Source organism: Ictidomys tridecemlineatus, chromosome 2 (assembly GCF_052094955.1).
Source record: "Ictidomys tridecemlineatus isolate mIctTri1 chromosome 2, mIctTri1.hap1, whole genome shotgun sequence".
Classification (NCBI taxonomy): domain Eukaryota; kingdom Metazoa; phylum Chordata; class Mammalia; order Rodentia; family Sciuridae; genus Ictidomys; species Ictidomys tridecemlineatus.
In genome coordinates this window covers 174,823,576-174,848,962 of record NC_135478.1, presented here as the reverse complement: position 1 = coordinate 174,848,962, position 25,387 = coordinate 174,823,576, and the positions used below count along the sequence as shown (strand labels likewise).

Sequence of the window (25,387 nt, the reverse complement as noted above, 5' to 3'; positions counted from 1 at the left end):
AAATTATCATAAAGCAAAAGTTTTTTATATATTTTTTTGTTTTGGTTTTTTGGTGGATACAATATCTTTATTTTACTTTATGTGGTGCTGAAGATCAAACCCAGTGCCTCATGAATGCTAGACGAGCACTCTACCACTGAGCCACAACCTCAGCCCCAAGCAAAAGTTTATTACACTTTATTTAAATCAATTAAATCTGTTCTGTAATGAGCTTATGAAATAATAGCTTAGGTAAGCATTTAAGTTTATTAAAACTTTAATTGAAAATTGTGATAGTAATATTAGTTATATTAGAGTTGGTATTCTTCTGAATTTCTTTATTGAATTTTGGATATATTTTACTCATTAATTAGTGTCATAAATAAGTAAATAAGAATTGCACATTTAACATGTAAATTATGTTTATACTCAGAATTATGGAACTTACCAAAAATATGGTTTTAGATTTTTTACAATTTTTTTTAAGATTATTTTATTCCTACCTGGTTTTTCAGTATGATTTTGAAATCATCGTTATGAATAATTTTTGAAAATTTTCCTTCAAATAAGGTAAATGTAGCCTTTGAACATATGCCTGAACACATGGGAAACAAATATTAAGGAGGTGTTTTATTTTTTCTCCCTAGATAAACTATACAGTTTAAATGCAGTAAATGGGTAAAATTTATAAGTATTACAATCTTAGTTATCCTTGCCCTCATGTAGTTACATGAAGGCAACAGAAAGAGAAGTAGTTCTTTAAGACTGTTAGATATATCAGTTAAATTAAAATGTCATACTGCCTTATTTTTTTTCTGGAGGATAAAATTGCTGAAGAATTTATTTCTAAAATCATTTCCCTTAGAAACCCATACCAGATTCTAACTTTAAAAGGAAAATTGATTTTCAAATATTAGGGACATTTAATTACACATATTTTATATCACATTTTTTATTTTTAAGTTCATTTTTTATCAGTTATCAATGATAATTGATCTTAGGATCAGTTAACATTTTGAAAAATAATTTTGAAGAGAATTCACTATAATTCTGTCATTTAAAGTAATAGTTATTTTGTTACTTTTATTAAATATCATTCTGAATTAATATAAAAACAAAAAGAAAAGAAACATAGTTCTTTTAAAACAGTTTTATGTACCATACTGACAAAATTTTCAGTATTAATATGTAATTTCTACGTGGTTTCTTATTTAGTTTTATAGAATTTAATAAGTAAAAATTAAAATTAAATGTCCTTATAATAAATTTATTTTTATTTATATGAGCATGAATTAAAAGCATTTTGTGGGGCTGGGGCTGTAGCTCAGCAGCAGAGCACTTGCCTAGCATGTGTGAGGCCCTGGGTTTTATCCTCAGCACCACATAAAAAAAATAATAATAATAAACAAAATAAAGGCATTCTAATGTCTATCTACAAGTACAAAAAAACATTTTAAAAGGCATTTTAAGCATAGATTTACATACTAATATGTATTTTAAAAATAATACATTTCCATTTCTGCTTTCTCTGCTTTTGAGCTTATATTAAGACATAATTGGACTTATTTAATGTATCAGTTTGTCTATCATGAATCAACATAATCTTTTCGTACAGAGGTTGCATTAATTGTAATAGCATTTAGCTAACCTTATGGTTTCTACTTATCTAGTTATTATTTTATGAGCTAAATTGGATAAATTTAAAGTATTTTTTTCCAAATGAATTTATCTTCAGTCAGAAAGCAGAGTAATTTCATTATTTTATGTATGAGAGGTTTTGGAAGCAAATACTTCATCTCTAATTCACCATAACTATAGGAAGATATTTTATTATACTTTACCATTATATGTTTATTATACTTAAGGTAGCTAATATTTTATTCAATTGAAGCCAGAACTTTGGCATGTTTTTCAAACACAGATATATAGTTATATTTGTTTAGTTTTCTTTTTTCAAATGTAAGGAAAGTATTTTATAAATAGTCATTTATTCCAAAACATTTAAGATTGAAATATTTTATCTTCAAATTGAAAGTCAGTATTTATCTTCTACCATTAGCTGGAATTAAATTTTTCTTTCTCTACTTACAATTGCATGCAGGTATTTGTTAAGTGTCTACTATATTCTGGGCACTGTGTTGGATAAAGAGAATACGAAGGGGAAGAAAATGTGTCTGGCTATCACAGACTTCCATTTGTGTTGGTGCAGTTACCAGATTACCAGAGTGTAGCATGTGTTAGACTTAATGGTGATAGTGTATTTACTCTGAGGACAGATAGTGTGCTGAGGGAAGTAATACCTAACCACTTAAAGTAAATACTAACTACTGAATAGTTAAATACTTAGAGTGAATAAATAAAAACAAGGTTTTTTTTTTAACTTTGATCATCCCTAATATTTGAAAACTTAGGTATTTAAGTGTCTTCTACTAAGTGATAACAAATCTGTTGAATATTTCTTCTGATATTCCTTGAATTTAGTATTTAGAGCAATGATTGTTTGATACCTCTGTGTCAAACTAAGTTCTGTTAATAACAATTGCATTTAATGACACTTGGAACTTGTTATGTAATGGACAAATAAGCAGTGTATTGTGCATGATGTATTATAAACCATCTGAATGACTTTTCCTAAAAGGTTATATTGCTATATTTCAAATACTTTATTCTGAAAAATTATACTCATTATGATATTGCTTGTATATAGATTTTTTAACCAGAAGTACTTTACCCAAATAAATTGATTTTTTTTAAAGAAGTTACTTAATGATTATAAAACTTCTTTTCCTGAAAAAATAATTTGCATAATACACAGTATTATGATTTTATTAATATTTCCACAAAAAGTAATTCAGTTTGTTAAAAGCTGGTCACATAACATTAAAATCATAGTTGATAAAAATGCAAATACATATGTTGATTAAATAAGGATTTGAACTTATAAATAAAAACCAGCATCCTAAATCTAGCTCTAAAATATGCATATAAATTGATTTGAATCTAAGCATTGTCTTTATGGACATTAAACTTGGTGACTAAAAGGGACAGTTTTTCTTTTAAATATTCTGTGGATACTAGAGTATTAGAAATGTATGAAATAACTATGCTTTTGCAATTTCTCTGTACTTCATCTATCTTGTTAGCAGCATTGCAGTTTCTCAGTAATATTCAACTAAACTACTTTATGCTATTAAAGTAAATTATGTAAATCACAGAAAATATCTTGAATGCCAACATTTTCTAATAATCTTAGTTTTTTGTTTTTTTTTTTAAACCACAACTGAGATTGAGAGTCATTCCATTCCAAATTGGTAAAGTCTTACTTAATGCCTACTTCACTGATGAATAGGTCAGCAGGGATGTTGGTTGAAAGAAGCCAGCTCTTCTCTAGCAGCTAAGAGCATCACCGCCATGATGCTCAGCCTCCACTGGTGCAGTAAATGAGATTCTCAAATCTCCTCCTACCCCTGGTGTGGATATATTACTGTTCTGCCATCACACTACTCTGCAGTAGGTGCCTATTTCAGGAGATTTTTAGAAAGCTTTTTATAGATGTTTCATGATTTAAAAAGAGTAAAGTTGATTTATGATTTTTACTAGCTCACTATTGTAAAGAATACTAATATTACCACGGATAATAAAAAAATACAGTATATTTTATCCTACTACCCCAGGGTAAAATGATGTTTTCTTATTTGCATTTGTAAAAGAACAGTTTTCTCCTACTCTTTTCCCTAAGTCTGGTGTTAAATTTCTTCAGTGTAGCCACGGTCAGTGCAGCAGTAAAGCATTTTTACTAAACCCTAGAAAACTGGAACCATGGCTTAAGGATGATATACTGCCTAAGAGATTTAAAAAAAAAAAAAAAAAGCATAAGTTATGCTTTCTACTTTTGTATAAAATAATACATTGATACCTTGTTTTTGTAGGCAATATTTTATAACTGCCTTTCTCAAAACCTATTATTGCTTCCAATAACTATGCCAAATACACTTAGCACCAATAAATTTGATTTTATTTAGCACATTTTGAGCTAAAAACACACTAAAAAAGTTTGTATAGATACATGCTTGCAAATGCATATATAGGGCCTATGTAGGAAAGTCCATATTGTATTGAGCTTTTGTGATTAGACTGTTTTAATGAGAAAAGTTGTTTAATAAGAATAGTTTAGGGGAAAGAATTTGGAAAAATTCTTTATTATGGAAATTTGTGCTACATTTTAAATTTTTTCTATAAAACAATGATCAAAAAATGGTGATGATTAAGGGAGTTTCCAGTGACAGCTTGTTAGCCCACAACTATAGTTTTTTGCAGGAGACTTGGCCATACCTTTCCATTTATAGGCATACCATCCCTACCCATTCATAGATACACTACTGCAAAAATAAAAATAAAAAATCTTGTTCTTTTCGTTGGGCCCAAGTCACCTTTAGAACCTGATTGCTCCTTGACCTTCAGGCACTCTGAATGGTGGTTAGAGAGTTAAATACATAGAATAGAAAGTAATCATGTTCCTATACTTTGAAATAAGAAATGGAACTAGGTTTACCCAAAACTGTCATATCTATTCCCCTGGCACAAAATGCTGCATACATGTTGATGGCTTTTGAATTCTGTATTTGATCCTTTATCCCTTATTTCATCCAAATTGCAACTGAACCTGAATTGTACCTCAGTGTCCCAGTATCATGCATTGGTATGGTAATGCAAATCATTCCTAAACCTTTCCTATGAGTTTCAGCCTTAAATTTTAAAACTAACCAGTTATTCATCCTTTACTAATTATATACTATATGGTGTACATGTAATATATTTTAGTTGTGGTTTTTATTTTACCTAAATGGAGAAATTATCTCCAAAATCTCTTTTCCTCCCCTTCATTTAGCTGGTTAACAATCCTTGTCTGTTTTTCCTCCTAATTGTCTTTTGAACATGTTTTCTTATTTTCATCTCCATCACCATTGACTTAAGTCCATAGGTTTAATCATCTCTTAGACTACTGAACTAGCTTCCTATCTGATCTTCCTTTGTAGATCATCTTCCTTATAGGCATCAGAATAAACCTTAAAAAATAAATTTGGTCTTATTTTTTCTGCTTACACTTATTTAATGAGTTCTGTTATCTGCAGAACCAGGTCTGCATTCCATAACCTTTCTTGTAAGACCCATCTCATTCTGGCCCAATTTCTGTCACTTCCTTTGTGTACCCTACACACAATTTATAATAAGCTTTTCTCTCTGGAAGAAGACTGATTTTTTTATTTTTTATTTTTTATTTTTTTGTATTCTTACAATGTACAGATCTCCTACAATTGTTGAGCTCTTTTTGACTTCATGGTTCACCCTCAAATGCTATTTCACAATGAATCCACATTTTTCCTTCCTATTAACTCATTCCCTTCTCTGCAATCAGATAATTCTGTTTACTCATATTACTAGCATTCAAAGTGTGTCATCATTTTATTATAAGTTTTTTTCCTTCTATCTTGAGTTCTTTGAGGGCATAGACCTGGTCTTTTCATTTTTGTATCTTGTGTACAGTACTATGAACATAAGATTCACTCATTGAATGACTTCCCATTCTGCTTATATGCACTTTAGGTCTTTGTGGCTACTTAATATTTGTGACATTTTGTGCTTAAAAGTTTCAGAGATTAAAGATACTATCTTTAGTCCCTTTATGTATAAAAATGTAGCTGTTTTTTGTTTACCTGAGCATGTTTGAAGACTTAACCTACCTTTCTTCTTTTTGGGGAGCAGGGAGTAAAAATTCATGATGATGATTTTAAGTTGACAATCTTTGACAATTTTTGCCCAACTCTTCCATACTCACCTCTTTTGTCCATACTCACCTCTTATTTTTGTGTATAAAAATGTCAGTTGAACTATTGATAGGTGCCATGAACTATCATCACATCAGTCGATAACAGATCAAATGCAGTGCTTGTTGGATTATATGGAATTTATCCATTGACATTTCATATATTAAGTTCATTTTTTAAAAATAATTTAACATATTTTAGATTGTAAAGCTCCTCCAGGATAAGCAAGATAGGATAGTTCATAAATCAATTGACATATGTACCAACCTATAAAAATAATGAGCATGTTAAAAATTAATTACAGTTGTAAATTGATTTTCTTTTGTTGGCAGAAAGAACAGTTTATTAGCCCAGGAACAGGTTCACACTGTTTTTACATCAAGCATTTCCAGCTGAAGCTTGTTAGTGACTGCCTCTCAGATTAAGGGGGGAAAAAATCCTCACTGTGATACATGAACTCCTATTGTTAAGACATAAATAATCAGCTCATCCCCTACATGGATAAGAACAAAGAACACAATAATACACAGAGCAAAGATTAACTAAGCAAATATCGTACAACTCCATTTAAGATGTAAATCTAAAAAATATTGTGTCTAAAAGGTGATTTTCATTTTTTATTTTTCAATGTGACTGTCTCAGTCATAACAGGAGCTAGGCAAAAGAAGAATGTATATACTTTGTCTTTTGAATCAAATTATTTAAGTTAAGGTAAACTATTTCATAAACTATCAAAATGGTGCTAATATATGAAAGCCAGGAAAATACAGTTCTTTCTGAATAGCAAGCTTTAGATTTTTAGGGATTTTGTTTGTTTGTTGTTAAACTGAGAACTGAAACAACCAGAATTTTTTGTTTTGTTTTGTTTTTTAGACAAAACCCATAAACTTTAGTTTGTGTTTTCTTAAATCTAAATTCTGACTTTGAAAAAGAAAATCTACTCCCTAGGCTACTTTTCAGTTTATTAAAATTTCATTCATTCAACTTTGAGCTTAAAAAAATACACAAGAAAAGCAGCTGTGGAAAACAGTATATCTCCCCTAAAATTAGAACATTATTTGCAAAAGAATATGTCATTATAGATTATGGAAGACCAGAAAGGGATTAATAATTTTCTTACAAATTGGTAAATTTACCTTTCTTAAAAATGTTTCCTGTGTTTCAGGAAAGATCTTTTCATGATTACTTCTTTAAAAGATTTTAATGTTTATTATAACTTTTAGTACATTCAGCTACTATATATATGATTGATAGTCATGATTTTTTGGGGGGTAAATGATCCCTAATTCACAAATTATAATTTTTGGATACCGTTTCATTGTTGCCTAATAATTTCTGATTTTAAAAAATCATGCCCCCCCAAATTAAATTATATATCTTTTAAAAATTAAGCCTTAAAAACAGTAAGTTTATTTCAAATATACAGTCTAGTTTATGGAAGGTTTTCATGTCACTAGGTTAAATAAATTCTACATTAATATTGTATCCTACTCATCTATTTTGCTGATAGGATTGTTGATTATTACTGTTTGAGACTATTATGTATTCATGGGACAGGACATTTGCCTGCATTTGAACATGTTTCTTTGTCTTTATTGCTGGTTTCATTTAAGAATTTTTTTCTGTTATATCAGCAGTGCTTGCTCTCCTGGGTTTCTAACCTCAAGTGCTCTCTTTTAGTGTGGAATACTGACAGAGTTGCATTTTACTTACTTTTCCTTCTTCCATGAAATTTCCCTTATCGTATCCCAACAAAGTTCTCTCTTACCTGTGTTCTGCAATTTCCTATTTGAAGTAATATAAAGAATGTGGGGTTTGGATTCAGATAGCATTCAATTCTATTCTTAAACGCTGTTAGTTCAGTGACCTTGAGTAATTTACTAGCCTTTCTGAGGTTGTTTCTTCATCTGAAAAAAAAAAAAAAGATTTATTTATAGGCCCTAATGATGGGGGATTGTGAGGCTTAAAGAAATTGAAAGTGTCTAGCACAATGCCTGCCATAGAACCTAGACAAAATAAATGGATTCTGGTCTTTACACCACTAATTTCCCATATTTGCTAATATTATTAGTTAGTTCTGATAGCTCTCTTTTCCCCACTCTTCTAGATTTATCCTCTGCTAGACCCTGAGAGGAGTGAATACCAATTTATATGTATGTCATTGTCCAGAATTTTGAGAGACAGTAGGAGAAAAATAAAAGCACACAGACTAATTCTGAGGTCTTTTTTTCATGGTAGTAATAGTCTTGGCAAACCGTTTTCTAATATTCATCAACACCCAAAAGAAGGCATTGTTCTGACTGACCATTCTTAAGTGCTTAAATTTAACAGTAGTTGTTAGAACTTTAAAATGTTTTCTAGTAAACCTCTAGCATGTCATATATGTTGTATTTTTTACTGGGTCTTTCAGATTAAATAATTGTGAAATGTATTTGTTTGTTTGGGGTGCCTGACTAGGAACTCATTCTAGTCGACCTTTTATGATGTGTGTTTTCTCATCCGTTAAATGAGGCATTGATTTTCCGGTTTCTGTCTTGATGGGCTAGTCAGAATTTTATTTTGCAGTTATTTTTACATTGGAAAATTTTACTTTTTAGTAAATTTATAATAGTTCTAATAACCCTGAAATAAACACAAATAGAATTGTCTTGTAAAAAAAATAGAAATAAAAATAATTTAGGAAAATAGAACACTCAGATTAGGATTTTGATACAATTACAGTTTTGCTATAATCCTCCAATATAAGAAATAATAAGTTTTACTAGCCCCAGGTTTGTGGCAACTAAGAATTTTTATGGGCACACAGCATGAAATCATTGGATAAGAATCTTCCTTGAGACTGAACTACAAGTCATAACTAATCGTGTACCTATAAGTAGGATAAAATGTAAAATCTATAAACATTTAAAAACCTATCCCAGTTGCATATCAATATTGAAAAATTAACTTTCTCTAATATTCCCATTTAAAGGCCTGTTTTATCAAATGGCCTTTGAAAAATATTCTGGATCTGGGGTTGTGGCTCAGTGATAGAACACTTACTAGCACACGTGAGGCACTGGATTTGATCCTCGGCACCACATAGTGAATAAATAAAAGAATTGTGTCCATCTATAACTAAAAATATTTTGAAAAAACTTTGTAAATATGGGTCATATATTTTATAAGTCAATTTTGGTAGCTTCATAGATACTTAAACATTTTGAAATTTAACTCCAAACCCCCTATGTATTTTGAATACTTTATCATTTTAATTTTTGAATTATACTTTTTTTTTTTTTTTTAGATCATTATAGATTCATCTACAGCTGTAAAAAATAGTATGGGCTGTTTCTTCCTGTGTATCCTTTGCTAGTTTCCTTCAGTTTCACAAAACTATAGTAAAATCACAGCCAGGAAATTGACATTAATGCAATTTCCTGATTCTATTCATATTTTTCTCACTTCTACATAAGTTCATTTTTGTTGTTTGATTTTATGATTTTTCTTTTTTTTTTCCCTTTGGTTTTGGGTATTGAACAGAGTCCTTCACTTGCTAAGCATATCCTCTACTATTGAGCTACACTCTCAGCCTTTACATGTTTTCATTTTTATGTATGTCTCTGTGTCTTTGGTTATATGAAATTTTATCTTGTGTGTGGATTTGCAAATCAACCACAGTAATCCAGATACTGGCCAGTTCCATCATCACAAGGAGACTTCCTGTTGACCATTGATAACCATACCTCTTCTTCTCCCTCCCTTTTCCCAACCAGAATCATATAACATAACATTTGAGAATTGGCTTTTTATTCAGCATGATTAATTCAGTAGTTTGAGATTTATCCAAATTTTGATCATATCAGTAGTTCTTGTTTATTGCCAAGTAGTGTTCCATGGTATGGATGTACCAAAGTCTGTTTAACCATTAACCCATTGAAGAACATCCGAGTTCTTGGACGTTTTTCAGCTTTTTCAAATAGAGCTACTATATAAACATTCATGAATGAGTTTTCATGTAATATATAGTTCTCTGGGATAAATGCCTAAGGTTGAAATTTCTGGGTTAGATGGTGATGATTATATGTTATAAATAGTTTTATAAGTGGTATCAATGTTTTACTACTTTAAGTATGGAAACCTTACTTCCATTTTGTTCCTTTTACTTTTCCACTCTTTCTATATCATTGTCTTGAGTATCAGATGATATTTATAATTTTTAATCATATAATGATTTAGAAAACTCAGAAGAACACATGCTGTTGTGTTTATCAAGATATATGCTATTTCTATTGTTCTTTTTTCCTTCTCATTGTTTTACTACTTCTATATTTTCTTTTTTGTTGAAGAACTTCCTTTAGCCATTCTTTAGAGATAGGTCTGCCAGTGACAAATTCTTTAGTTTTCTCTTGTTTAAGAATGTCTTTATTTCCACTTTATTTGCAAATGATAGTTTTACCAGATACAGAATTGCCAGTTCTTTTGGGCAGTACTCTCTTCAATCCAGAATAGAGATGAATCTATCTGGGTAACCTTCTTGTGCTGGGTTGCAGATCAGGAAATGCAGGGCCTGACTCACTTTCTGCTGTTTGATGATTCCCTATGTTATTCCTCCAGGCCTGGGGTCCCTGAATGGTCTACCATCTCTTTCCACCTTTCAGAGTCCTTCTTTGGTTGCCTCATATTATTTCCAGGGTTTATGGTTGTATTTAGCAGGGAAGGGTAATAAATATGAATTTGTGCTATCCTGTTTGAACTAGAAGTTCTTTAGTTTATGTCTTTTTTCTTTCTCATCTAGTTTCTTTGTTAGTGTTTGATTATAAAATATATTTCAGGGTCATTCAAAACTCAATTGAAATAGAAGCCTTTTATAAATTAGTGCTGAAAAAGATTACATGATATTGTAGTGCAATTTACTATTAAGAGAGTTTTTCCCATTAAAGATTAAATCATTCCAAGATGTTAATTTATTGGCTGTAAAATATTCTAATTTATTCTTTCCTTAAACTAGAGACTATATAAATCACTTTCTACATTTGGGAACCTGACAACAGCAACAACTTCTGTGTATCTCTTTGCTTTGAGTGATTTGTCATTGAACCTTCAGCAGCTGGATGGGAAAGACCTGCTCTACCTCTAGAATTGGTTATACTAGCCAATGCATACACATTAAACAGAGATTGAGTCTGTGTTCCTTTACTGTCTAGAGACTTCTATCTTATACACACTGACCGTACCAGACTACTTAGATCTCAGTGCTAGTCTGAAGATCTGGGCCCATTATATTGTCATGAACAATTAAAGTTCAAGAAAGTAAATAAGCATTTTCTGTGATTCTGTTTATCTTTGAGTACACATTACCTAGAGTAAGTTCTCAAGAGTTTCATGAATATACAATTGGAAATAAAAATTAAATAATGTGAGGATTAGATAATGGAAAGGAAGGTGAATTTTTTTTTCTTTATGGTGCTGATGATTGAACCCATGGTCTCATGCATGCTAGGCAAGCACTTGACATGGATCAACATCCCCAACCTGAATATTCTTGTGTTTATTCAGGCATAGAAAAAGCTTTACAAAGGCTTCATATGTGTTTTTCCAAAAGTGTTCATTTAGTATAGTTATAAATGAGTATGAGATTCAAAACATTACTCTGAAGTAATCCTTGTTCATTATTTATTCCAATTTACTTTGTAAATATTTTAATAAACTAGGAAAGTATTTTTAAATTGTTGGTGTATTTTCACATTACTTTATATAATATTTGTTCTCCTCAGCTATGTACTTGTATGTTGAGTTTTTGATTAATTTTTATATGATAAGGTCAATTAATGAAAAACCCCTGAAGTGAGGCTTATATTTTTTTAATGTGAAAACTTAAATTCTAACTTAATTACTTTCTTTAAGTTTAGATTTTAGTATATTATTTTTTCCTAAATTCCATCTCCTCCCAAAATTGATCAATCATTAATATCTTGGAGTACTTTTGACTGCTATCTTGAAGTGATACTGTATGCTTTTTTTGCACAATTTATATGATCAGTTTATACATGAAATCCTGATAAAATGAAAGTGACTTCAAGGAACTATTGGTTCCAACATTTTGCTTTGAATATTTATTATAACTAATGCAGTAAAAGTCTTGGAGTACTTTTGACTGCTATCTTGAAGTGATACTGTATGCTTTTTTTGCACAATTTATATGATCAGTTTATACATGAAATCCTGATAAAATGAAAGTGACTTCAAGGAACTATTGGTTCCAACATTTTGCTTTGAATATTTATTATAACTAATGCAGTAAAAGTCATAAAATAGGGTATCTGAAATATTTCTGAATATTCAAACTTGAGTAGATAAAAGACAGATTTTGTGTTTTTCTGTGAAAATTGTGGAAGAGTTATTTTACTACACAGTTTAAAGAATGTAATTAAATGTGTAAGGATATTTGAATCATAGGAAAGTAGAAGTTATAAGAATTGTAAGGAAGTGCCAGTGGCAAAGTAAAAGGTAATTGATGTTTTCTTCTATATTAAAAGAAAAAGTACGAGGGAGACTTGCTGTTAATAATAAAGTGAATTTAGTGTATGATTTTCAAATGACTATTAGTAACCTATTATAGCAAATGAATCCCTTTGGAAAGGGTTGAAGTTAATGTAGTTTGCCATAAAGAGACCATGTTAACTCTTTTCTATATATCTTCCCATTCTTTACAATTTCAGGGCTTATCATGGATTTCTACCTGTTTCTGATCTGGGAAGGATATAGTTTGTCTCATCTTGGCTTACAGCACTATACAACCCTCCCCCAAAGACTATTTTATTCCTTGTTTGCTCATCATATTATGTCTCATACCTTCATAGTGAAAGTCTTAAGGACCTGAATTTTTTCATTATTAAGTGAACCTTCCTTTAAATTTTGGGACACCTTCACTGTTTTTCTTTTTAGTTAATGTAGTTATCCCCCAGTATCAGCAGGGGATTGATTTCAGGACCCCTGTGGATACCAGAATCCTTGGATGCTCAAATCTAATTGTCCTGTATTGTTATAAAAGATGACAAAAAATGCCTATCATGTTCAGTACAGATATAATTCCCCCCTAAAAAAACATTTTAAGCTTTGCAGGTAAGAAGAAAAATGGAGGATATTATATACATGCATGTATGAGAGAAAACGTGTCATACCCCACATCATTTGCCCCTATGAGATATCCCAGATGGTAGACATGTTTTGTGTTCAGTTGTCATTGGCTGGTGACATTCTATCCAAACAGGGACAGACACCTTGTGGGCAGAAGAGGCAGACAGGGTAGCCACCATGATCACTTTCACTTTCTGTTACAGTGATACCCATGTCCCTGTACAGCCTTTTCCCCTCCCAGAAAACCAACTGCCTCAACAAATTTCAAAGGATAGCTGGTATTCAGACCACATTCTGCATCCCCTCCCCGCAAATCATCATCATCATCATCTAGAAAAACTTGTTAAGTTAGCAATTAAGAAACATTTCCCAAATAGTTTGGGAACTAAGAAAAAATTCAAAATGGAAGTTGGAATTTAGATAGAATGTAAAACAATTTCCAGAGTGCTAGAGTAAAAACAATAGAATGAGAACATATAATTCAGTACACTAAAAGGCAACCAAGGAATGAGAAGAACATGTAGTAAAGGAGAGACAAATAGAAATGTTGACATGTTAGAAATAAAATTATAGAAAATCATTATACTTAATAAAAGCAAATGGAGTATATGGTCCAACTGAAAGATCCACCTGAGTCACCCTACATGCTCTTTGAATGCAAATTGTCTAAAGTTAAGAAAACAGGCTGGGGATGTAGGTCAGTAGTATAACACTTGCCTAGCATGTACAAGGCTCTGGGTTTAATCCCCAGTACCTCAATAAATAAACTGTTAAGAAAACATAAAACTTGAAAGTAAAATCATAAGTAGTAACATAGAAAATAGGCATAGCACAGAAAAGAATTCTGATATAGCTGTATCAATATGAGGAAGTATACACTGCAACCCAAACACATTACTGAAGAAGAAAAGGATTATATAATAGTGAAAAAGTTTCACTGTTCTACAAGTATAGTAATTTTAGATCTTTATGCACTTAATAACATAGTGGCAAAACTACAATGCAAAATTAACAGGATTACAAGAAGAAAAAGAGGTCCCCCCACCCTTATCATAGTGGGAGAATTTACTCCTCAGGTTTGATAGATCAAGTATTTTTTTTTAAACAGTATATGTAGGATTTGAACAACACAAATAACAAGCTTGATCTAATAGACATGTAGAATAGAGCACCCAGCAGCCATAAAACATACGTTTTTCAACACCTAGAGCATTTCTAAAACCTGTTTCAAGGTATACCCTGATAGGTGATATTGAATTAGAAATTAAAGCCAACATTTTTAATGCAGAGCTCCACATTCTGATGTGTTGTTACGACCTATTTTTTTAAAAAATATTGCTTCATATTTGCTAACTAACTGTAGTATTTTCTATGTAAAATACTGATATCTACCATCTGTTTGCCCTTTAATTTGTTAATAAACAATGACAGCTAAGTAAATACTAAATAACTAAATTAAAATCATAATAGGAAATGTAGTGGAATTCATAAAAGTGTAGTATAGTAGTAGGAAGAGCATGGATTTTAGGTTTTTCTTTCTTAACTACCCACTAATTCTAGGATCTGGGAGAGTTATGTAATATCTCTGAGAGTCTTGTATAAAATGAGTATAATAATATCCCCTTGGTAGGTTCATGAAGACTAAATGAGATTATGTATATATGGTACTTAAAACCAAGCAAAGCACTATTGCTGTTATTGTTTTTCTTATTCACAGAATATTATTATCTGCAAAGCATTATTATACACAAATTATGGCTCAGCAGTAGAGTGTTTGCCTATCATGTAAGAAGCCCTGGGTTTAATCCTTAGTACTGCAAGGAAGGAGAAAATTAGTTACAAATTGAGCATTTGAATTCCCAGAAAGTTATTTAAACTTTTATCTCTTGCCAGTTATGGTGGTGTATAACTGTAATCCCAGCTACTCTGGAGACCAAGGCAAGAGAATTGCAAGTTCAAGGCCAATCTGGGCAACTTAGCCAGACCACATCTCAAAATACTAAAAGGAGGGCTGGGGTTGTGACTCAGTGGTAGAGTGCTCACCTGGTATGCAAGAGGCACTGGGTTTGATCCTCAGTACCGCATAAAGATAAAATAAAGATATTGTGACCACCTAAAACTAAAAAATAAATTTAAAAAATACCAAAAGGATTGGGGATATAGCTCAGTGATAAAGCATCCCTGGATTCAATCCCCAGTATCTAAATAAATGAATAAATAAAACTCTTTTATATTGTCCTAAAGCAGTTACACGTTACCAAGTCTCCAGATTTTGTCATTGCTGATTGTTTGTTTCTGCTGGTTTATAAGAGACAAAAATAAGATTGGGCTGTTCTGAGTTTCAGCGCTTGGATTAACTTACTTTCTTAGATTTCAGAGCACTTATAAATGTGAGGTTATTTCATACTTGATTTTGACCTATCAAAATACACTTTGTTTTTTGTCATTATTAATCATTCTAGTGTTTCCCTGACTGCCTGATTAGTAGCAAGTTATAAAGTAAGACTAAGCCTAAGTTAGAAGAATGCATTTATCTCTCTTCTAACCAACTACAAAACTCTGAAAAAAAAAAAACCCAAATCCCCATTTTAATTGATTACCAAGTTAGTATACATTTGATATTCTGTATTTAGATAGAAACTCCGTAAAATGCTTATTATGTAGAGAAGGAATGTTGGTAGCTTATTTGTAACTTTTAAAGATTTATGTCTGAGTCATTAATGAAGCAAAACTGTGTTTAGTGGAATCCTTAAGGGGTGACTGTTAGTTTGAATCAGAGGTTAAATTATGACTTTTTTTTTAAAACAATGCTTAGTATAAAACTAGGATTTTAAACATATATACAAGTTTGTGCGTACAAATTTCAAAGTAGTCATATTCTTTGCAGATATTTCTGTGGGCTCAGTTATGTCTTTATCAAAGGTACCATAAACTGTTTTAGAAAAGATATCATGTAATCTCATTAAAGCAGTTTCTCATAAAAAAAATTCTCTTTTGTTTTTAGATTACTTCTCTAGTGACTCTTCAACTGTTAACCCTGGTTGGCCATGATGATCAGCTTGAAGGACCAAAATACAAATGCACAGTTTCGTTAGACTTCATCAGAGCTGTAGCAAGGTAAGAGTAGAATGATAGTTAATATAAAATATCTTGGATTATATAAATGATATATTAAATATAAAAGTTAATGTTCTTTCTAATATAATATCATTAGTCATTTAAACAAGAAAAGATCATTTAAGTTCCAATAATGAACAAGCTTTACTGTAGAATGATAGCTCTCTTTAAACTTACCAATGACATAAATTTAGGAGCAGTAGCTAATATGTTAGATGGCAAAAGTTAAGGTTCTGAAAGACCTTAGCCTGGAATAATGGTCATAGCAAGGTGAGATTTAATGGATTGTTAGCTATAAAAATCTTGACTTAGATAACACTAATAACAATATAGTGTATTTTTCCAAAGATATAATTCTTTGTTGCCAAAGACACATGAAATCTGGTGTGTTGGGCTGCCTTTAGAGTTTTAAGAGGAGCATTGACAAATGGGTACATGTTGAAGAGACACAAGGAGGAGAGTGGTGAATTGAGGAACTGTTGGATCTCCCTGACTGAGGTATGAGGCATAAGAGGAAAGCCTTAGGAAGGACATGTTAATTGTCTCAAGTATTTCCAAGTCTATCATTTGCAAAATGGGTCATCTGAGTAATTCTAGAGCATTAGAAGTTTAGGGAGGAAAGTGTTTGTGAAAATGAGAGTTGTCTAAAAACATATCGAGCTTCCTCACTGTAATGGCCATTTATGTAAATGTGATTTCATCCCTTGGTCACAGTTGGATAATGATCTGTCAGGACTACAGTAGAAGAGGTATTGTATATGTAGACTAGGAGGTTGAACATGACAATCCATAAAACAGTGTTCCCAATCTTTTTGGATAGATAGTTAGATTCCAGTGTCACTTTTAAATTAATCATCAAAGTATTTACATGTATTCAAAATTTAAAATATATAGGCTGAGTCATTATTTATTAAGCCTAAAAACAGTGCTTGACCTGGGTCTGGATTTGTGGAGTTCTTCCAGTGAATTTTACAACCTATTGAGGTTCTGAAATCCACCGGTTGGCTACGTCCCTTCTGAATTATAAGTTTTGTGATACTGCCAGTACAGCTTGCATGCCTATATAATCCCAGCTACTTGGGAAACCCTGCTTCAAAATAAAAAAAAATAAATGGGGCTGGAGATGTGGCTCAGTGATAGAGGTCTCCTGTGTGTAACTTCTAGTACTGAAGAAAAAAATATTTCTGTGATATAGTTATTTGCCACATTTTGATGGAATATAAACCCTAAAACATGAAGTAAGGACTTTAGTGTTCTGAGAAGACTTTTACACAGAGAAGATTAAGCAGAAATTTCTTCTGGATGTTATTGAAATCTCTATATCTAATAGCTTCTACTAAAGACATAACTTTGGAATAGCACATCTTTATTTCAGAGAAAAGGTTTGTGGGTCCTTATCATAGAGAATATACTTGAAACAAACTGAATATATGTTATTTAATCATAGCATCACAGTGATTTTAAACCACATCCAGAGATTTGCACTTTTTGTTTGCCACCTCAGGAAGGAGCAGGAACCATAGGCCTGCTATTTTGCCATGGAAGTCTGTAACTTCTTTTCTTACTTGTATTTTCTTTTTTTTTTTTCCAATTTCCCATGGGCAATATCCAAAGTGTAAGCACCTCCTTCATCCCACATCTACCCTCTTTCACTCTCACATCCTCATAACATTTTGCGTTTTCCTGTTGATTTAGCCTCCCATTCTTTTCCTGTCTTCCATATCCTTACCTTTTCTTATTTTCTTCCTTACTGCCTTAAGTAAAACCTGATTCTTTCCTGAGGATACTACTTCCCCTTGAATTATCCCTTGTGGCTGGCAGCTCTTTACTTTCCCAAACCCCAGTACTTCAAGCTTGAAAGTTATTTCAGTGACATTCTTCCTTCTTGTTGCCGCTTCCAGAATATTACTGCCTTCAACTTCTTTAAGACTTTCTGTTTCTAGTGCATTACTGTCCTTGTGATTATCTTCTACCAACCTCCCAGCTATTTCAACTTATGTATTGAAGAATAAAGCATGTGGTTCGCAGACTTATTTTCTGCTGTAAGATTCTTGACTCTTCAAATGAGAAGTCCTAACATCTGTATTTATTCAGCCTCCACTGTTTAATAAAGAAAAAAATTGAAACCTTTAGTTGAGAATTCCGTGAATTACTAGTGAGATGCCCCACCTTCCCGCTTCTCTATCCTTTTTTCTCTCTAACATGAATTTTTCCACCCGTGCTCAGAATTCCATATACCCCATTTCTCCAGAACCTCTGTTCATCCTCAGGCTGTTTGTACTTGCAGTATCACCTAACACTGTTGACCACTCTTTTTAATAAAGCTCTCTTCTCTTATGTTTCACAATTCCACAGTATTGTTTTCCTCTTTATTCTTTTACTGTTTTTCCTAAGATTCGTCTATTTGCCAGTTTACCCGCTCCACCTGACCTTTAAATAGAACTGTTCCTTGAAGCTTGAGCCTGAGCACTTTTCTCATATAGTACTCTTTCCCTAGGCAATTTTAGTAACACGCATGACTTCAACCACCTATATATTAGTAACTCCTCTATTGTTAAAGGCTAGACCTCTTTTATAAAATATTTTACCTTTATTGGATATTTCCCAGCTCTATTAATACATTAAAAAAAAAACACATGTACTTAGAAATTCTAACCTCTGCTTCCACTACCAACAAAAAAAGAAAGATCCAGCTATTCTTTAGTGCTCCCTTAACCTGTGATCAGCACTGCAGTTCACCATGTTACACAGGCCTGAAACTTGGGAATCATCTTGACGTTTCTTCCTCCCGTATATCTCACATTCATTCACTTTTTATCATTTGTACTTTGCCACTCTAGACAAAGCCATCATCATCTGTTCTCTGGTAACTTCCTAATTAATCTTCTATCTACTTTATTATTGACACGATAACCAGAATGATCTTATAAAAATGTAATGTCGTTTTCCTTTTTAAAAATTTTCTTTAGTTTCCCATAGCTCTTGGAATAAAAACCAGAATTTTTAAAATAGCCTGTAAGACTCAAACACTGTGGCCCTTGTCCCTGCCATAGCCCTTGTGCCTGCCATATCTGACATATGCTTTCTCCCTTTGGTATCTGTAATTTAACCACTTTGCCTTTTTTTAGTTTTTTATATTCACCATTCTTCTTCCCATTCTTGCATATGCACATTTTCCAACTTCTCCTCTCCTTCATCTGGCTAACTGCTACATAACCTTTAGATTTCAGTTTAAATGTGTTTCTTAAAGAAACCTTCTGAAACATGACCATTCCTTTCCCAACCCAGACACACCCAATTAGGAAGGTCCCATTTGTTTTAATTAAATAAATAATTGAATAACTAGAATTGATCTTTATTTCTGTAAAATAAGTCCATGAAACTCAGAGCATAGACTGTATTTGTGTCTCTCACTGCCTTATGCTCAAACCTAATACAATGCTTTAAACGTAATAAGTGCTAAATAGATAATTATTGCATGTTTTCCTCTATTTACCTATAACAGTAAAATTTCAGATGGAAGGAAATCATGTGGGCCTGTTTGGCGGGGGGGGGGGGCAGCAGGAAGAAACTAAAGAAATAGTCACATTCCAAATTGAGGTTTTATGCAGAATCAAGGGTAGGTATCAAAGAAGAGGTAGGTAAGCCTACTTTCAGACATCTGTGGCAGAAAACAGATTTTTAGGCCTCAAGATAAAACCTAAATGTCTAAAATAAGGGAATCAGTCAGTAATTTCTTACATAGCCTTAAGAAAAAAAAAAAAAAGAGAGAGACTATATAATTACTGAAAATTCTACTTCTGAAGGATAAAAACAAAGTTTTCCTGATATGAGCTTGAGTAGACTCACACTCTCTCTCTCTCTCTCTCTCTCTCTCTCTCTCTCTCTCTATATATATATATATATATATATATATATATATATATATATAGTTGTATATACAAGAAAACTAGGAAAACCTAAGGAAAGAGACTAGTAATTAAAAGTCAGTTGCTGCCAAGATGGAATGATAAAGCAGACATTTGTAACTTTAGCAGGAACACTAATATGGTAGAAATCAAATTATAGTACATTTAAATAGTATTTGTGAAAAAAGTAAATGCAGCAAGTACATATATGCTTTTTCATTTCTTAATTCATTTAACTTTTATAGTGTTGCCCATTTTAAACTCAACACTGTGCTAGTCTTTGGGAAGATACACCAACAAGTATAGCTATATCCTATCCTCATTAGCCTATATTCTAGGACTTTCTTCTTCTTCTTCTTTTTTTTTTTTTTTTAAAGATTTGAGCATATTTAAATGTTGGTAGGGCAAACCATAGTGGCAGAAAATTAATGTTACAAACCAGAAAAAGATTAATTTAATTCACAAAGTCTTTGAAATGTTATCTAACTATGTGATTTGGAACATGAGTTGAAAGAGTCCTGGATGAGATAGGGGAATCCTCTTGCATTATAACAAGAAGAAAAGGTAGGTTGGATGGAGCTGAGTTTGAAGGTTTGGTAGCAAAAAGTTGAAGTTCTATTCTGATGGCTTCTATTTTCTCTGACATAAAGGCAAAATTGTGACTAAAGGCAGAAGTAGTAGCAGTTTGAGAGAAATATGTAGTATTTGAAATAGCCACCATGGGGAATGGAAGAAAATGCTGACAAGGAAAGTAGCTTGCTGGGAGGGTTGAAGTTCTTGACCTTGAATTTACAGTGGCACCAATCTGTGAGACTTGTGATCTTTTCCAACAGCATTCCATATGCTAGATACTAGGACAGCAAAGAATTGTAATTGAAATCACATGGTATTGGGGTTTTGCCAGGTGAGTTCAGTGGATGTTAGCACGTGAACACTTGAAGTGATGAAGTATGGAGTCTAAGTTGAGCAGGAAGGAAGTAAATCAGTCGGGGGCTGATAGTTCAATGACTGGCACACATTTGGTATTTAGAGGTCAGGAAAAGTGAAGGAGTTTGTGACCTGATTTTTCCTAAGGTGTTACTGAGATCTTAAATGGAACAAAATGGGATTTGGGGAAGAATGTCTGAATTTGTTTTTAGAGAAAGAACATTTCTGACTGTAATAGTGAGAGTAAAAAAGTCAGTGGAGATGAGAAAGACAAATGTGCAATAAAGTTGCTAAGCTGCTGCAGGTCTCAGGATGGATAGAAGAACTGAACTGGATGCTAGTTGTTCACTGACTAAGCAATAATGGCAAGGTGGGTAGTAGATGGTGCATGGTATGGTCTGGATCTGAGAGGAGCAGCAGTAGGAATCTGGTTCCAGAAAATGAACATGATATAAAAATAAGAATATGGGAGATGACAGATGACTGAAAAGCTTATTAAATATTATCCTTGGAATGTTCTCAATGTGGATGGAAATTACAAGTTTACAATTGTTTTTCCTCTGCAGTCAATGGGAAGAGACAACAAGATAACTGAAGGTTGCAATTTAATGTTGTAGTATTGCAAGTCATCAGAAGAAACAAATTTTTAAAAAGAACCTAAACTCAAATTGCCCATAAATGTAAAAGGAGGGCTGCAATTGTGGTTCAGTGGCAGAGCACTTGCCTAACATGCATGAGGCACTGGGTTCAATCCTCATAAAAATAAATAAAATAAAGGTGGTATCCATCTCCAACTTAAAAAAAAAAAAATTTTGAAAAAAAGGAAATAAAATAGTGTCCCTATGGGGAAAAAAGTATTTCAATACAGGGTAAAATAATTGAACAAATGAAATAAAAAGATATAGACAAAATTAAATTCTTAAATGTATTTCATATAATGAACTTATCACTCGAAATTCTGATTTAAGAATTTCTCCTCATAAATTGTCACTAACTTTTTTGTGTTTATCCTATTTCTTTCTAGCTGCTTACTTTAAATAACAATTGATTTGTGTTCCATTAGAGATGGAATATCCTGTACTATGTTGTAATCCAAAATCTTAAAATGCTATTTATGTGAATCTACTACACATCTGAATGCAAGAAAAGCCAGAGAAAGTAAATGCAAATGTATACACTTTTTAATAAGCTAAAACTTTTTTTTAAAGTTTTTAAAAAGATTTAAAGTGGATTAGCACAAAGTTATCTTTGTTATATGTGGTAATTTTTGATGCTGCCTTGTGTTTTTCCTATCAGATTCTGATTTTTTTTTAGAAAAGTATATGTATGTGGTTATCAATTGGCAAGTTACTTGTTTATATTGAGGGCAGCAGGAATGATGGAGAATGTTGTTGTAAAAGAACAATCTTACATATTTGCTTCCTGATTCGTTTAGTTGTTTACAAGTCTAAAAATTATACTGTTCGATTTGAGGACTTCACAGTAACAAAGCAACTTGAGAACTTCACAGTAACAAAGCAAAGAAATAGAATGTAGTAAAATTTTTATAAATAAAAACATTTAAGTTTCTTGCGGTTTAAAATCAGTCCTTTTATTAAAGAAAACTGTATTGCATAAACTATGTTATAGTAACACAAATAGATTACTAAAAAAATTAAGGAATCCTACCATAAATGAATTTTGAAGTATTTTCATTTGTTTATGCCCTCTTCTAGTATGGTCCGGTCCATTGGACAAACATTTCTCTATAGCTATCACAACATAGTTTCAATTCTTTGTTCTCCTTTTCACCTTAATATTATATTTAAATACTTTTGCATCTCTAATATGCATGGCTTCATATTGATTATTTTGTATATGTTACATTCTATTGAATTGTAAAATTTAAAGGTTCCACTACTGTTGGAATTTAATTGTTTCATCTTATCTTTTTCTGAACTTCTTGTTTTCACCCAAGTCAAAAAAAAAAAAATTCACCAATAAACAACATTAAGTCCATTTTACTTTGTCGCTTTAGGTTTATCACCTAAATACCTAAACTCATTGATGGCAATGTGCCTAGAGAGAGATACAAATGCCACTTCCCTTCTTTATCAGTAATTAAAAGTAATCTACTATATTTGTTTCCTTTCTTAATCCTCTTTAAAAAAGATCTTTTCAACTAAAGCTATTTAGAAATAATGTTTATAAAAATTATTTTTATAGGTACTTTATTGCCTGTAAATTTAGGAGTTTAATAAGATTTGGATAAAAGAAAACACAAAAATACAATAGTATTATGATTTAATAACCATACCTTTTGTGTCTTTTTGCATGAGACAAAAAGTTTTTTTTAAATTTAACTATTTTTAGTTGTCTTATCACTATTAATGATAGCAGGATTATTTTGGCAGCATTTTTATGCCATTTGGAAAGGTTTGGTATTCTTCAGAGAGGTACTGTTACACTGGAACAATTAATTTTTAGTCCAATATTAGGTACCACAGCAGCCATACAATCTCATTTGAGCTATTTTTAAATGTATTTCATAAGCAGTATCTGTAGTTCCCTGTCCAATTTTTTTTAAAAAAATTATTTGATATGTCAGTCATTTGCTTAGAAACTTTTTTAGAAAGTGTATTACAAAATGATAGGCAAAAACATTAATTGGTGATGGTCTAATAAATAAGAGCATGCAATTACTGAATCTTGAAAAGGCTGTTCTTGCATGGATGATTATTTTTGCAGAATTGAATATTTAAGGCTTTAATTTTATACTTATTGCTAGATCATTATATCTAATTATTTTGACCATTTATTCAAATAATAAACCTCCAGTCTGAATATTTATAGTGAAAAATGAGTTTGAAGAAAGGAAAATAATTATATGTCTCTCTCTCTCTGCTATTTTATTCTGCCTGCCATCAGAGTATAAAAATATACATCCACATCGTCTGTTGAATCGTATTCTTGGATCATACAGATTTAGTTACAATACGCTTACAGGTCAACCACTGCTAAAAGACTGAAAAGAATGAAAACTACAAATGAGGACAGATGAGCTCTGCGTTTATGTAATGATAGAACAGGTGTTTGGAAGATAAACAATGTTCAGAAGCAAAGAAGATTTAAATACTTTTGCATCTCTAATTACTTTATTCTGATTATTAGACAAAAAGCAAATAGCTTTCAAATGAAATCTAAACTTTCTGTAGTGTAATTGAAATACAGCATGTTGATTAGCTCTAACTTTGTTTCTTTTCTTTTTTCTTTCATTATTTTTTTTAGAAAAGTAAACTTTATGGAAAAATAAGAAAACAAGTTTTTAATGAAATGTGTTCTTAGCATCATTTTTGAAAAGCTAGTGTCAAGGATAGCATGATACATTTGATAGCACTATAAGATTATTTAGTGTTAGGTGTGTATTATTTTGCATGTGGTTCCCAGAATCATACAAAGCTGAGCAATCCAGAGGTAAGAATGCTGACATGTTATCTGTTTTTGTTTATAGGACGGTGAACTTTGACATAATAAAATACTTGTATGATTTCTTGTGAAAACAAGCTTCAAAGCCATATGGACACTGTGACAATGACTAAGCCAAGCTGTGTTCATCCAACTACTTAGCTGGCCAGGGAAAGGAGTTCTTTGGCTCTATTGGATTTGTCCAAACAGGTGCTGGCCCAGCATGGAATCTGATGAAAATATTCTGATTGGTCTGGGTGAATATGAGCAGAAGACTATTTACCAGGGACCCTGGAGTATTTGGAAGCAACGTGTTAATTATAAACAGCAGGGTTTGAGCACAATCTGTTCTACTCTTAATGATGTTATCTTAACACTGAAATTGCCTGAAACCCATTTACTTAGGACTACGTTTTGCTCTGTGAACTATCCCCTGCGCTTTGAATGTGCCAGCAGCCCTTGTTTATATGCCCAGTCTTTTCACTTCCTCTCCACAGGAGCCTCTGCAGTTGCTTGCCAAAGCAGATTTCCTAAGGCCACTGTTTTAAAAGATCATAGTTGCAAAATAAAATAAATACAAGTTCTTTTTAAAAATCCATGCTTGCATTCTCTTTTCACAATGATACTCTCAAACATCAAGGTAGTGTGATCAGATGTAGACCAGTTTTCCATCCTCAAGCCTACTAAGTATCTTCACTCTACTTGTATAATGTTTATCTGGTCACTCTTTTTAATTAACCACCCAACCTAGCTTTTTATCAGCATATGGTTTTCTTCTTTTTTCTTCTTCCTTTTTAATCATTGGTTTTTAAGAGTTCCACAGTATTTTTTTTTTCACGTTTTATCAGTTGTGAACCTTGGTTCTGATTTTCTTATCTGTTCATGTTTTTGAAGAAGTTTTCTCTTAGCATTTGAATGCTTGAAAATTGTTTTAAGCTGATTTAAACTGCTCAATTATAGAGTCTAGTTTAAATTTCAGTGGTATTTTATTCCTTCGTTTCTTTTTGGAAGAAAAATTCTCGTAGTGGGTGTTCCTTGATAGAAGCCTTTTTATGTAGTGCTTACTGA

General features: G+C 31.9%; 1 protein-coding gene across 2 annotated transcripts in view; it reads left to right on the top strand.

The window, feature by feature from the left end:
* Positions 1–24,915, top strand: part of Orc5 (origin recognition complex subunit 5) — a 67,103-nt gene extending 42,188 nt beyond the window's left edge. Inside the window, exons 13-14 of one of the 2 annotated variants that reach the window (XM_005319463.4) lie at positions 15,928–16,040; positions 24,366–24,915. In XM_005319463.4, coding sequence (XP_005319520.1) covers positions 15,928–16,040; positions 24,366–24,411 — 159 coding nt within the window. In that variant the 3' untranslated portion in view covers positions 24,412–24,915. Of the gene's footprint in view, positions 1–15,927; positions 16,041–24,365 lie in introns of those variants that run through there. The other variant, XR_013435169.1, reaches the window with a different exon arrangement.
* The last annotated feature ends 472 nt before the right edge of the window (positions 24,916–25,387 follow it).